General features: G+C 44.0%; 1 protein-coding gene across 1 annotated transcript in view; it reads right to left on the bottom strand.

Annotated features, from left to right (window-relative positions):
* Nucleotides 1-7,809: 7,809 nt before the first annotated feature.
* The window catches only part of LOC136692416 (heparan sulfate glucosamine 3-O-sulfotransferase 3A1-like), a 42,399-nt gene continuing 35,048 nt past the window's right edge, over nt 7,810-15,160 (bottom strand). Inside the window, exon 2 of the mRNA XM_066665795.1 lies at nt 7,810-8,499. Within this exon, the coding sequence (XP_066521892.1) occupies nt 7,878-8,499 (622 nt within the window). The 3' untranslated portion in view covers nt 7,810-7,877. The remainder of the gene's footprint in view (nt 8,500-15,160) is intronic.

Here is a 15,160-nt window from a genome sequence, read left to right as displayed (position 1 = left end):
GCCTCCAGAAGTTTCTCGCTTTTGACTTTAGACGGGGGTCGGGATCTAGACAGTCATTGGGTGCTGATGTTAAGCCCCGCCCACCAGCCCATTCTGCACACCCTAACCCTGATTGGAAAATGACTCTAAGCCTCTATGACGAACTGTGCGTTACTAATATAAGACATAATCGTTAAAAATAGTAGATAACGGCTTACCTGTGTTTATCGGTCGGTCTTTGTCCACTCAGTGACAGACCGTCAAAAGTCAAAAGTGAGAAACTTCTGGAGGCGAAAGCAAGACAAGGTGGAATGAAAGAGAAAGCGTATACTTCAAGAATATTAAACTTAAAATAGACAATTATATACAGAAATATTCTCATTACAAATGACAGTTTTCTCAATTATAAAATGACATTTATTTGTTACGGATTCTGTTTTTTTGGTTCTCAGAACTTTAGAACCTATTTTGACGCCACATGTCTGTGTGTGTGTGTGTGTGTATATGTGTGTGTGTGTGTGTTAAGACTGACAAAGGGAAAGTTGCAGATGCTACACTTCAGTCCTAACTCTTTTAAACAGCAGCGCTGTAAGGGCCTTAGTCCAGATCCTGAACCAATGGAAACACTTTACCTAATTAACTTGGAGGAAATAATTAGTGAAAGGTTACGTAAAATGATGTAACTTTCCAGGAAAACGATAACAGCAAACTATTATTTAATTTAAATATAGAACATGCTTTTGACAGAAAAGCGGTGTTCATCACTTATTCACAAAGAGGTCGTTAGTTGATGGAGTGTGTATTGATTGATAGAAAGTTCTTTTCTTATATTTACATTAATATTTTTCGTAGTTTTTACAAAACAGCCTTGATGCACCACCACAGTTTGTTGAAGTAGGCTGTACATTTCATGTAGGTTCATTAATACAAGGACTTTTATTTTGATGAGCTTGAATACACATGAGCTGGGGGCTGTGGCTATTTCAGTGCTAAAGAGCCTGAAGTGTAGAGTGTAGAGTGCCTTGTCTTTGTCAATAACTTACATTTAGAAAAACAAAAATCAAATAACAGAAACAAAACAAAACAAAAAATGAATGAATGAATAATTGAAGTTCAGCCTTAAAATCAATTTAACGACTGTAAAATAAAACAAAATACAGTAATAATTTATTGTAGAAGTACAGCAATATGCAGTAATTATCACTAATGTAAACAAACAAACAGACAGCATATTACTAGCAAAACTGTTGCCACTTATTACTGGAAATTTTCTGGAAAATTGATATTCTATTAAGTTAGAATTGAGAAATCATCACGCCTAAAAACCTTAAAGGTGCCCCATTGTACTCTAGTCTGTCTTGGGGCTGGCTTATGTTACCTCAGTCTGGCATTTTGGATGAGTGACAGCCAGCATTTTAACACCAAACAAATAGGAAGAACAAGGCATTGGATCCATGGATGCCAGCGTGTGTGAGTGACTTGCTGGAGATTCGAGAAGTGACAGGACCTCCAGCAGAGTAGCGCTAGCTTCCTGACCCTAGGGAGGAATCACTCCACCCTCAAGCTCCTGGGGCCTGGATGTTTAGACCGCTGTCACCCTGCTTTTCGTCCACAGCAGGGAAAATCCAAGCTTAATATGAATGTGGCTTTCATCGAGTGTCATGATCAGTTAGGGCTCTTTTGAAGAAGAGCTGTTCCTTTCACGTCAGGAAGGTCCGGAGAGAAGCCTGCTCTCAGCCGCCGCTAATTGCACTGTTTAGTGTTTTCCTCTCAGAGCTGCACTTCAAAGAATAGACTACTCCTTTTTTCCAGGCAGCGTGCAAACCTGCAAACCATTCACAAATGCCACAGAGCTCTGCTGCAGTCATAAAGTGTCCGCTTCATGACAGCTATCAATGAGAGCTAGCACCGCAGCTTTGCTTAACGTGGCCCAAGGCGTTTAGCTCCTGGCGTGGCCATGTTGGAAAAACACTTTCGCCTAAACTCTGTTGTTCACAAAAATGAGCAGTGAGAATTATTCAGGAAAGCCTTGGTCTCGTGCTGTTTTGCTGCAGTGATACCGGCTCTGGGCTCTGCACCCGGGCCATGTTTGTTCAGTCTATTACAAGGATTACAGAGACTTCTCTGAGATCCACAAAAAATAAAGAGCTGATCTTTTCTGCAACCCACCACAGAGTAACGGCGAGAGGCGGGGGTGGATGTGTGAGACTGGTCAAGACCACCATCACAGCACTCCATCAAAGGCAGCAGCGTGATCCTCCCTCACTTTAAATAGTCTTCATTTTGGAAAAACAAAGTCTCACCGCATTTCTGCAATGAAGGATTTCAAAGTGATACATAAACACTGTCAGAATTACAAAACATTACTTCATCAAATACGTTATTTATCGACTTCAAAATCTGTTGGTTGTGATGTCACAACCATAGACACATAACTCACCGTCCTTAGACCTGTCTCTTTATGAAGCATTTAAATGAGTGTTATTCATGAGCATACTGAAATATATCGTATTATTAATATGATAATAATTACTATTATTCTATAAATACTCGTCTAATGGAACTCCAGAACTAATCATCCAAAATCAGCACCTCTTCTTTCTAATATGTAGCTGAATACAATCAACACTGTTTCAGCACTGTTCCTCTGTCTAGTCACACATTCCCAGAAAATTAGTAGCTGTTACTGCAGTAAAAAGTAAACACACACACACACACACACACACACACACACACACACTAACCTATAAAAACACTTCAAGAATTCAAAAAACATTTGGCCATGTAGTGTACGTCCGCCTCTTCTAGACGTCTTCTAACTGACATCCAGACTGAGCCAGAGCCTGTGTGATTGTGTGTGTGTGTGTGTGTGTATGTGTGTAGAGAGAGAGAGAGATAAGATGTGAGTGTGAGTGGTTATCAGAGCTCAGGGGGATTTGAATGAGGCAGACTGTGTGCAGGTGATCAAACAGCAAACACACAGCAGTGCTTTTCCTGATGATACATCTGTGAGCGTAGGTGTGTAATTGGTGAAGTCCTGTTTGAACTAAAGTCACAGATACAGTTCTATTCCAAGAGAATAACTCTCATTTGTGACATAGCATCTCAAATCCTAGTGCGCTGCTTGAGTAGTACCTTTATAGGGAACTAATTTGTCAGCATTGGACCAATATCCAGATCTAAAAGAGGGATTAATACGATTATATAGCAGCAATGATGCAACCAGAAAAAGAGCAATATCCACATCTATGTTCATTTTTTTTCAATGTTTTGACATCCCCTGGTTCTCTAACAACCTCCAAAATGGTCATTTCTCTGGGGTGAGCAGAGCCAGAGGAAGCTTAGCGTACTGGATCGAGACCCTTTATTTAAACCATTTACAGACACAGGGGCTTCGTAAAGACATTAGACCAGTTTCCAACACAAACCTCAGAGCAGCACATGGAGAGGAAACATGTTCAGAATTTTATAAAAAGTGTTTTCTTGATTAAAATCATGAATGTAACCTTTAACATATTGTGCTGTAAAATGCTGTCTACACAGAGTTCACACTACGTTTTGAGACAGACCCATTCTTCTCTCTGTAAAATTGGTCAAAGTACTGAGCTGTATTTTATGGGGTTTATTAAGTAGAACTCTGTGATATTCAGTGTGTCTCAGTCTAGTTTTCTCCTTTTTCAGTAAGCATTCCTGCTGCTGTAGAGGGGCAGGTGATGAGGCTGGGCTTTAATGAAGATCTCAGTGGTCGGTGTGTTTCTCAGAGACCTCTGCTTAAGGAATTTAATTTCACCATCAGCCGGGTTTACACACACTGAGCTGTCTGCTGTTACCACTTAAACACACTCAGCAGGGCAATGAGAGCACAGACACTGCAGATTTCAGCCTAAAACAAACACACGTCTGAGGAGAGGGACGGGTGGAGAATAATGTGGGTGCTACTAAATGTAAAGGCTCTTTTAAGAGAGAGAGAGAGAGAGAGAGAGAGAGAGAGAGTCATTTACCCAAAGAGCCATCATCTAAAACGTCTATGAACAAGAATTGATGAGATACAAAAAACTCTGTGTGCGTATATGAATAATTTATATGAATTATTTTTTTGATATCACTAATTATTATGAGTCTGTTGCTGAATCACAGCTCCAGGATCTCAGGCTCCTGAGTGCTGTCCCTGCTTTGAGCCTTGCTTTGGGTGTTCTCTTTGTTTCAGCATGGGTTTCCTCCAGAGGCTTGTTGTTCCGTTCAGAGTCTGTATTAACATGTTTGTAGGAGGATTGGCTGTGTGTAATTTGTCATTAGCATGTGTGTCATACAATGTGTATGAAATATAAGTTGCCCTCTAAAAGGTTACACATGCATTTCTGATGCCCACCCAGAATGATAAATTAGCCCTAACCCTGAACCTAACTGTAAACTTAATCATTGCTCTAATCCTGACCCTAACTCTGAATTAGAATAACTCTAATCTACATTCATTCATTCATTATCTGTAACCCCTTATCCAGTTCAGGGTCGCGGTGGGTCCAGAGCCTACCTGGAATCATTGGGCGCAAGGCGGGAATACACCCTGGAGGGGGGCGCCAGTCCTTCACAGGGCAACACACACACACTCACACATTCACTCACACACTCACACCTACGGACACTTTTGAGTCACCAATCCACCTACCAACGTGTGTTTTTGGACCCTGGGAGGAAACCGGAGTACCCGGAGGAAACCCACGCGGACACAGGGAGAACACACCACACTCCTCACAGACAGTCACCCGGAGGAAACCCACGCAGACACAGGGAGAACACACCACACTCCTCACAGACAGTCACCTGGAGGAAACCCACACAGACACAGGGAGAACACACCACACTCCTCACAGACAGTCACCCGGAGGAAACCCACACAGACACAGGGAGAACACATCAACTCCTCACAGAGCGGGAGCGGGAAACGAACCCATAACCTCCAGGCCCCTGGAGCTGTGTGACTGCGACACCTACCTGCTGCACCACCGTGCCGCCCCTCTAAGCTACAAAAGGATAAAATATTCTCACACAACAGTTCACAGTGTTTTTTCAGTTAAAATTAAGAGACAGCTTAGAAATGTTATGAATAACTGAAGTGTACTTTTACTCATCTATAGACAAATGTGTAGTGCTCTTGCTGTCTCACTAATGATCATTTACGTTCATGGCTTCCTTGTGACCCGTGCATGTTATAATCAGTTTATTTAACAGTGAACCTTTGAACAGTACCTCACTTTAACCTTCGGTGCCAATGAAAAAACTTTTTAGAGACTACATTTGAGATAAATGGAAATGTTCATTGTTGTATTAAACAAACAACAAACGTGACTTCCCTGGAGCAGTGACTGAGGTTGCCAGCACCATATGAGCATCCAAAAATCCCACATTTCCCAAACCACAGTCTGGCCTTTCTTAGCGTCGGAGCATACGAGACATTCGGCTCAACCTCGGCCAAATTAGCCTTTTCACTACCTTTAACCCAGCCCTCGACTGGGACACGCTGCGGCCTGGAAAAATGAGCTCTCGACAAGAAGCCTGGTGTGGAGTCCTCCTGAGGCCTGCCTGACTGTCTGGCAGAGGGGAGAGAGGGAGATAAGCAGAGACACTAAGAGAAGGTGGAGTGGAGGAGATAGGACCCCAGCCAGGCCTTTGGAGGGGGGGATTAATGCGGAGGGATGGGCTGCAGTCTAATGTGATGCTCTACGCTTCCACTCAGAGCACTCAGAGCCTGCAGTCATAATACAGGCAGTGTTTACTGGGGTTAGTAACCAGGCAGCTGTGGTAAAGCAGGGTAAAAAAAGTCCCATTTTACAACAGTAGTGTCTTTCACATGGACAAAGCTGTCATCAATAAATATTAGGAGAGTGTTTTTGAATGCTGTAAATGACCTTTTGTCTCTTTAGCCGTCGTAGTTCAGACGTAAATAAAGAGCTTCTCCGGCTCCATATGGTGCTTCATAGAATCCATGAGTGTAACCCTCTGGTTCAAATACAACATTTAAATGACTTTAAAAATGATATATAAGGAGAACTTCAGTAATTCATAAACATATTCTCATTTTATTAAAAGTGTACTTTATATAAAAAATCCATTAGGCTTTAAATTAAACACGTATCGTGATTGAAAACATTCTGAAGAAAAATTGCATCGCACTCATGAAACTGCTATTGGAATAAATTGCAGAATGAGGCACGAGAGAATCACACACACACACACACACACACACACACACACAGAATTTTTTTTTTTTTTTCATGCACTGTGGGGTCTTTACAACAGACAGCAAATTCACCAGTGTTTAATCAACACTATTAGTGTTAAATTAACAATGTGAGCACCGTAACATTTAATTATTTACATTGTGGGGACAAGTTTGTGGTTTCCAATACGTGAGTGTTTAAACAGATTTTGGTCCCCACAATGTATTGTATTCTCTCTCTCTCTCTCTCTCTCTCTCTCTCTCTCTCTCTCTCTCTCTCTCTCTCTCTTTCCTTTTCTCTAACACACACACACACACACACACACACATACACACACACACACACACACACCCTCATATCCAGCACGTCCAGACATGATTCACACATCATTCTTACAAAATAGGTTCTTGACACTCTTCAAAATTATACAAAAGGAACATCATTCACACAGGTGCTTTTGTTTAGAACCCTGTACACACACACACACACACACACACACACACACACACACACACACAACTAGCATGAGAACCAATTGAAACATTTGAAGAAGTAACGGTGTGTAATACAATGAAGCACACTCCGAGAAATAATATACGTAAAGAAATCTATCGTTAGAAAAAAGACTGAACTATGTAAGAAGAGGAGAACTCTGAGTGAGATTTATCTAAAATAGCTCCACTATATCTGTGTACATCATTCTTCTTAAATAAATAACCTTTAAAAATAGTTGCTATCTTTGCACCTTAATCACAAACATTTTTCAAGACACTAGCCTTGATTTGAGTTTGTCTTAAATATGGCTAATGATGTCCTTCATGTCATCAGCTTCCAACTGGAGAGAGTTCAGGATTCATCGAATATAGATGCATAGATTCATCACAATATTCCTGAACTTTGACGCACACGTGCTCCTCGCTCCTCCGTACGCTCGGGTCGAAGTGAACAGTGGCTCATTATCATTTAAAGGAACAGGCCTGTTTTTAAAGAAACCAGCAGTTCTGAACAGGGCTGTTTAGACAGGGGGAGAATGCTGATGTGGGGTTTGATCCTTGTGGTGTTTTGACCGATGCAGGTCCCTGACCCAGAACTGTGCTCACTAGTGGAAAAGGGGTGAATTTGTCCCCTGTTGCTTTCAGAGTAAAACCTTGTATCTCTAGTGTGGTCATTTTTGATTTTATGATATAATTTTGTCAACGTTTGCTACACTTTACATTGTGTTAAACAAACTGATGTAAAAAAGTATATTGGAATAAACCATTGTGTATTCATTTACAATAAGTGTCGAGTTGATTTTTTTCCTTTTGCTGAACAGTGTCTTTTTGGTGACAGTGTACGTACAATTTAAACAGAGCAATTCATTTCAAACTGAATAAGAACCTCTTTAAAATCCCATAATATGTAAATTTGTGAATGAACATTAATGAGTTAAATATGATTTGTTAGAGCAGGGGAACTACATCTTCCTGGACTCTAGTTGTTAGTATTGTCCCGATTATCAAGACTGCATGTTTGATGGCAGGCATTTTTCAGAATGAGCACAGCACATCTTCCTGTTGCTGATAAAACTCATGAGACTCTTATAAAACCTTCACTCCCGCCATTAGAGTAGTTCTTCTACTGAGAGTGACTTCAAACATATCTCACAGTGTTCGGTCTTTCTTTGAGCCAGTTCCTGGGTCAGTCGTCCCAGCCAAATACCCTCCCAGTCATCTGGTAGAACTTCATGTTGAAGGGCCTGTAGAAGTCTCTGAGCCTCTGCACCACCTCAGGGTCAATGTTTGGGTGGGTCCTCCCTTTGGTTTTGCCGAGGCAGTGAGGCTTACTGCTGCCCTCCGCCTTCTTGAGGCAGGGGAAGCCCTTGGTCTGGTTGAAGTAGAAGTGCTTGTCCGTGATGATCCTTTTGAGCCCCAGAAAGTCTTGAACGCGCCCCAGTTCTCCGGCGGGGTCTGTGATGAGCCGCTCGCCGCTCACGAACAGAATCTGCCGCATGGGAAAGTACTGCAGCCAGTTGTCCAGGTGCTTGGCGTAGATGCCGATCTGGATGGCGCTCCACGAGGTATCGATCAGACCCGTAGTCCTGTTTTTGAAGGTCAGGCTTTCAAAGGAGGGAATGTCCGGCTTCTTAGACAGAGTCTGGGTGTAGTCTGAGATGGCCCGAGTGACGGGGTCCCTCACCACCACGATCAGCTTGGTGTCCCGGGACATAGCGTAGATCCGGGCAGGAACCTCGCGGGTCACAAAGTAGCTGGGGGTTTTCTCCATGGTGATCTGACCATCCAGGGTCTTGGGCATCAGGTCCCTGAGAGAGAAGAGAGAGGAAGCCAAGGTTAACGTTGAGTTTCTTGTATCAGATGTTTGAACCTCGTTTTAATCTTTTTCTGATAAAATGTCTCCCACAGATAACCGTCACTTTCAATATCACAGGCCTAGACCTTCTCGGTGGCCACTGAGCATTGTTGTAAAGGCCCATTCTGAATCATTTCCTGGCTGCATTTAGCGAGAAACCCTTCCAGACTCCCTGGCAATAGTGAGACATCTGCCCGCCCCAAGTTAAGACCACTGTGAATGTATGAGTATGCGCAATCTTTCTTTTAACCAACTCTGAAGGGTGGGATGAGCAATAATACTCTCCACCCAGTACATTTTTCCATCTTATCATTACAAACTGAGGGGAATTCCAAGATTTAACTACGAAATCCTATATTTTGCCACAGTGAAGACCACATATAACTTTCAAGTGTGAGTGTGTGAGTGACTGGGTGAGTGTGTGAGTGAATGGGTGAGTGTGTGAAACAGCCCAACTGTATGAGTGAGTGAGTGAGTGACTGCGTGAATGTGTGAAACTGTCCAAATGTGTGAGTGTGAGACTGGGTGAATGTGTGAGTGATGACTACATGTGTGTGTGTGTGTGCGTGTGTGTGTGTGTGTGTGTGTGTGTGTGTGTGTGTGCATGTGTGCATGAGAGAGTGACCGTGTGTGTGTGTGCATGAGAGAGTGAACGTGTGTGTGTGTGAAACTGTTCAACTGTGTGAGTGACTGGGTGAAAGTGTGAGTGATGACTACATGTGTGTGTGTGTGTGTGTGTGTGCATGAGAGAGTGAACGTGTGTGTGTGTGAAACTGTTCAACTGTGTGAGTGACTGCGTGTGTGTGTTCGTGTGTGTGAGAGTGACAGGATGAGTGTGTGTATTTGTGAGTGACTGGGTGAGTGTGTGAAACTGTCCCCAGGTGTGAGTGTGTGAGTGACAGGATGAGTGTGTAATTCCCAGTGATGTACTGAAGCCCTGTCCAGGGTCTGTTCCTGTCTCGTAATAGGTTCTGGACCTAGCAGTGACCCTGATTTTGATGACGCTTCTGAAGACTCCCATATTCCTGCAAAGTAGCACAGAGTTAATATCATTTCTAGTGGTGTTCCTGATCAAAGCGATGTTGTTTTACAGTAAATAAAGGATGCACCATGTTAGAGTAAAAGTGTAGCGAAGCAGATGTTTTAGTGGTATCTCCTTGGGTTAAATTAAAGAAAAAAAAGTTGCTCGTGAGAAATGTCCACACGTCAGAGGATCTATCAAAAGAAGCCAAAAACCCTCCCGCTGGCCGGAGGGAGCAGGCATAATATTTGCCTTGTGGTTTTCTCCAACTTTCCGCTTTGACCTGAGAGCTTCTGAGGGAAATAGAAAAAAAAGGGGCTAATCTATTAGCCCATGACAGTCTGCCACCCCCCACAAATCTCTCTGTGTGCTCCCCTGCTCTCTCTTTTTCACACTCACATCAGTCTCTCCCATCCTCTCTCTCATTCTCTTCTCTCCGCTGCCCTCCAGGACAGTGACCTGAACCAAAGTGGGTAAAAAGCAGTGTTAATGATTTATAACCCACCTCTCCTCCACCATTTAGGGCACCTCATGCAGGAATTTCCCGTTTAAAGCCAGAGTACAGAACCCAGCCCTCAATTATTCATCCATTTCCACTAAGCAGGGGGCTTAGGGCCTGACAAAATGGCCTCCCTCACCCCCCACCCCCGGCAACAGGCACAGTTTACAGGCCATAACAGCATTAGCAGTTCAGGGTCAAAGGCTTTGCAGAGGCCCTGGGGTCGAACCGAGGACCCCCTCTTTCATCCGCTGCTCTTTCTGTCCATGTGGCTGCCGGGCACATGCTGCCACACACACCCCAGTCCCTCTGCAAAGTGCGTGTGTGGAGAGTTTGGGAGTTTTCAGAGTGTGACGGCTAGCGTTTATCTGCAGCACAGCTGGGCTGGTGGACGGTCTCGCTCGGATGAATACACAAGCTGCTGAATGAGCGCGAGGGTGAGGGAGGGAGATGCAGGGGGGGGGGGGGGAGGTTTGGATTTGTCCTGCAGTGTTTTAAACAGTCTGGCTTTTAGAGGGATGCAGTAATGTGACACATAACAAACAGTTCTGCCATCCTCTGTTGAAATGCTAAATAAAACATGGTGTAAACACAGGCTCAGGAAAGTTGCCTCATCTGCTGTGCTCAAAGGGCCAGGTCAGGACACAGTGTCAAACCATTCTTTGACTCATTTATGCTCTCAGTCATAAGAAATCATTAAAATAAAGGGTTAATCTGTGGTTGACTTCTGTCTTAATGTCTGACCCACACTATAAGACTTTTAAAAACCCTAATTACTGTTGGAATCATTAGAGCCCCCACGTATAATGACATTTTCACTGATATTTTGTTCCCTGATTGTTGTTAGTTATCGAAGTCCCCACACTGCATGGTTTTCCCTGAATGAAACACCACACTCATTTCAGATATGGCACATAAACGAGATCTTGTCCAGTGGTTTGGATTCTCTAAACCTCAGGGGAGTTTCTTGTGGGTTTTCTCATGCTTTATATCTAAACAAACACAGCTGGTAGTGTGTGCTTTCTGCACAGAAAAAGCCTAGAGAAAAAAAAAAAAGTGGATGAAGCCCTGGCTGAAAAGTAAGGGGCCAAACAGGCTTCATGATACACACACCAACAAGCCATAACATTAAAACCACCGCTTTGTTTCTACACTCAGTCTGCATTTAATCTGCTCTACTGACCATATAAGACCACTTTGTAATTCTACAACTACGGACTGTAGTCTATCTGTTGCTCTGCATACTTTCTTAGCCCCATTTCACCCTGTTCTTCCATGGTCAGGACCTTTAAAGGACCCCCACAGAGCAGGTGTGATGTGGTGGTGGATCATTCTCAGCGCTGCAGTGACACTGACGTGGTGGTGGTGTGTTAGTGTGTGTTGTGCTGGTGTAGAGTGGATCAGACACAGCAGTGCTGCTGGAGTTTTTAAATACTCACTGTCCACTCTGTTAGACACTCCTACCTCGTAGATGTAGAGTCAGTTTTAGTTTAGTGGGCTATTCTCAGTCCAGCAGTGGCACAGATGTGTTTAACAACTCCAGCAGCACTGCTGTGTCTGATCCACTTGTACCACCACAAAACATACTAACACACCACCACAAGCACAAGTGTCAATCATACCTGCTCTGTCGGGGTACTGACCATTGTAGAGAAATGCAAAGTACAGTGCAGAAATATATGCAACACATAATGCAAGGGTTATACTGTAGTGTACAACACAATGTAAGTGAAAAGTTAATATTCATATTTTACTGATAACTAGCTATTACACTTGGTTGGTTTGCTTTGAATTTGCTACTGATCGTACCCTAGACATTAGACTTTTTGAAGGGACTAACGCTTAGATGAAGATTTGGCAGCAGAAATGTGGAAGACGTCCATTAAAACTTGCACAATCTTCTTCTTGTCAAAGGTAGAAGATAAATATTTGCCTTGAGTTTTTCTCCAACATTTTTTTCTATTGTAATGTGAGACTAATACTACACTTTCCTGAGTGGACTAGACTCAACAGTTTCTGTGTGAACAGAGGAGCAGGGTCTTGAGAAGCTCCTTACAGAGTCATGTTGCCGTATATAAAAAATTGCGCAGGGTGGAGGTACACCAAGTCCAGACCTAGACATCACAGTTCTAAGGCTCTGGTCCTTGGTTAAAAATAATCCATACTTCGTTCATGTATTATTTTGTTTTTAGTGCTGTACTTGTGCACGGTGGTGATGTAACCGGGGCTTTCACAATTTGATCATAGCCCCAACTCTACTCTGCTAGTCAGGTTTGCTTGGCCCAGGAATGGAAAGATGCAGCACTTGTGAAGGATGACAGCTACAGCGGTTTGTCATGTTCAGACAATGGAGCTCGGAGATGGAGCCGCATTGTACAGTGTGTGTCAGGCGAGAGAGAGAGAGAGAGAGAGAGAGAGAGAGAGAGAGAGAGGAGAAAGGGGAGAGAGAGAGAGAGAGGAGAAAGGGGAGAGAGACAGAGAGAGAGAGGGGAGAGAGACAGAGAGAGAGAGAGGAGAAAGGGGAGAGAGACAGAGAGAGAGAGGGGAGAGAGACAGAGAGAGAGAGAGAGGGGAGAGAGACAAAGAGAGAAAGAGAGAGAGAGAGAGAGAGAGAGAGAGAGAGAGAGAGAGAGAGAGGAGAAAGGGGAAAGAGAGAGAGAGAGAGAGAGGGGAGAGAGACAGAGAGAGAGAGAGAGAGAGAGAGAGGGGAGAGAGACAAAGAGAGAAAGAGAGAGAGAGAGAGAGGGGAGAGAGACAAAGAGAGAAAGAGAGAGAGAGAGAGGGGAGAGAGACAGAAAGAAAGAGAGAGGGAGCAAGAGAGAGAGAAAGAGAGAGAGAGAGAGAGGGAGAGAGACAGAGAGAGAGAGAGAGAGAGAGAGAGAGAAAGAGAGAGAGAGAGAAAGAGAGAGAGAGAGAGAGAGGGAGAGAGAAAGAGAGAGAGAGAGAGAGGGAGAGAGACAGAGAGAGAGAGAGAGAGAGAGAGAGAGAGAGAAAGAGAGAGAGAGAGAAAGAGAGAGAGAGAGAGAGAGGGAGAGAGACAGAGAGAGAGAGAGAGAGAGAGAGAGAGAGAGAGAGAGAGAGAGAGACTCTTACGCCAGTGGGTTGCTTTCCGTTTGAGCTCAGCAGCCGTATAAAGGGTTGAAATCACAGATTTGTAGTCAATGATTCCACAGGCTGCACAACATGTAAACACTGGTGATGATTCAGAGCTCTGTTGCAGCATCCAAGCCACAATAAAGAGGGCTCTATTTTTCATCCTTGCTAAAAAGTCCAACTTTTATCATTAGGAAAGCAAGCTTGATTACACAATTCAGCTGTAAACCACTTGGACCTGTTTCTAAACAAGTCTCAAAACAGGACGCCAACTGTCGGCTGAAGCGACGCCGTGCTTGGCGCAGTGCTGTAGATGCCATGACGTGATCCTCTCCTGTGCACCATCTGTGCCCAAAGACCACGTTGAGGTCATGACAAATTATTGATGGACAGAGGACCGGTGTCCAGGTGGACCTGAAGAAGCGCTGATACAGCATTGTGTTCCGCGGGTCACCGGGCCATTGGGGACGACCACCCACCAAGCCAAAAACACGTCACATTATCCCCTTTATGAAATAGACATGAGCCGGTTCAGAAGTAGCCTTTCATATTTAATAAGCAGCATCTTGCTTGTTGTCGGTCAGTGCACCACTGCTTTTGTGCGGTTGTCAGGGCCTTCAGGGCACAATGGGGATTCGGAACAAAGTTTCAAAGAGATGACCCGCCATAAAGAACCCCACATACTCTTAACAATAAAGCCCCCCAGGACACGAAATACCTAACACAGGGCTGTAGAGACCCTACATAACAACTGAGAGCTCAAGCACGATCTCTGAGATTCCTTATCAACCCGCGGTTTCTCTTTATTTCAGTTCTGTAGGGAAGTGGGGGAAGGTTCCAGTCGGTCCATCCAGTGAGGGCTGGAAAATCTGGGCGGCAGAAAATCCTTTAAGCCCTGTATTTTGATACCTTGTAAAATGATTTCTAATACCGAGAGGTGAGAACTACTCCTCAGGGTACAGCTCAGAATACAAACCTTTCAGTGGCAACATCTCCATTATCATATGTCTGTGTGTTAAATATAATTACACAACGCTAGACTTACATACTCCACACATATTCCATCCTTTCAAACGATGTGAAATCACGGCATTATATGCTCTTCCACTCTCCTGGGGCTTCTCACTGTGGTGCGGTAACCTATTTTTTTCCAAGGGAGCGAGAGTTAAGAGTGAGAGGGATTGAGAGGGAATGATATTCCAGCCTGTGAAGGATTTGAAAGTTAAATAAACTCTTCAGCGCATGAAAATACTACAGTGACAAGCCTAGGATAGAGGTAGCGAATGAAAGAGAGAGAGAGGAAGAAGAGGAATAGTGAGGGGAAAAGCAGAGAGTACTGCTGATGGACGGACTCAGAAGGGATACAGAGTTACAGCTCCGAAGAGCTCAGCAAAGCAAGAGTGCTGATGAAAGAGTGTTTTCCTGAGGCCCCCCTGGCAACAGACCCTGCTGCTTTTTCTAGCTGAGCTTTATTGGCGGTGTAGGTGATGTAACAGATGAAGGACTTTGGCTTCCAAGCGCAGGAGATTTACTGCCCTTCCCGGCCAGTCTTTCATGTCTTCTTTACAGGGCTGGAGTACAACTCCCAGTGCACCGTCCTGTGTTGGGCCCGGCTGCAGCTATGAACGCCTGGGTTCAGGAGGAGGGCTGACGTACGGCTCTCAGAAAGCAATCCGAAATATCTCTTAGCCTTTAGGCCAGACTTATCCACTGAAAGGTGCTGATGACATTCCTACGTTTCTAGTCTCACTCTCTTTATGCAACACTGGGAGGGGGGACGGTATTCTGCCCTTTTTACTCAGTGGAACACAGTTATGAGTCTTAATTCACATCTGTGACCTACTTTGGTCAAAATACCACAAGGATCAAACACCACAACTTGCTTTGCTATCCCCAAGAACAAAACAAATTGATGCACATGCTGTTGCAGCACTTTTTCCTGGTGGAATTCATTCATTCATTATCTGTAAGTGCTTATCCAGTTCAGGGTCACGGTTGGTC

This window comes from Hoplias malabaricus, chromosome 3 (genome assembly GCF_029633855.1).
Source record: "Hoplias malabaricus isolate fHopMal1 chromosome 3, fHopMal1.hap1, whole genome shotgun sequence".
Taxonomy (NCBI): domain Eukaryota; kingdom Metazoa; phylum Chordata; class Actinopteri; order Characiformes; family Erythrinidae; genus Hoplias; species Hoplias malabaricus.
This window is presented reverse-complemented; position numbering and strand designations above follow the sequence as displayed.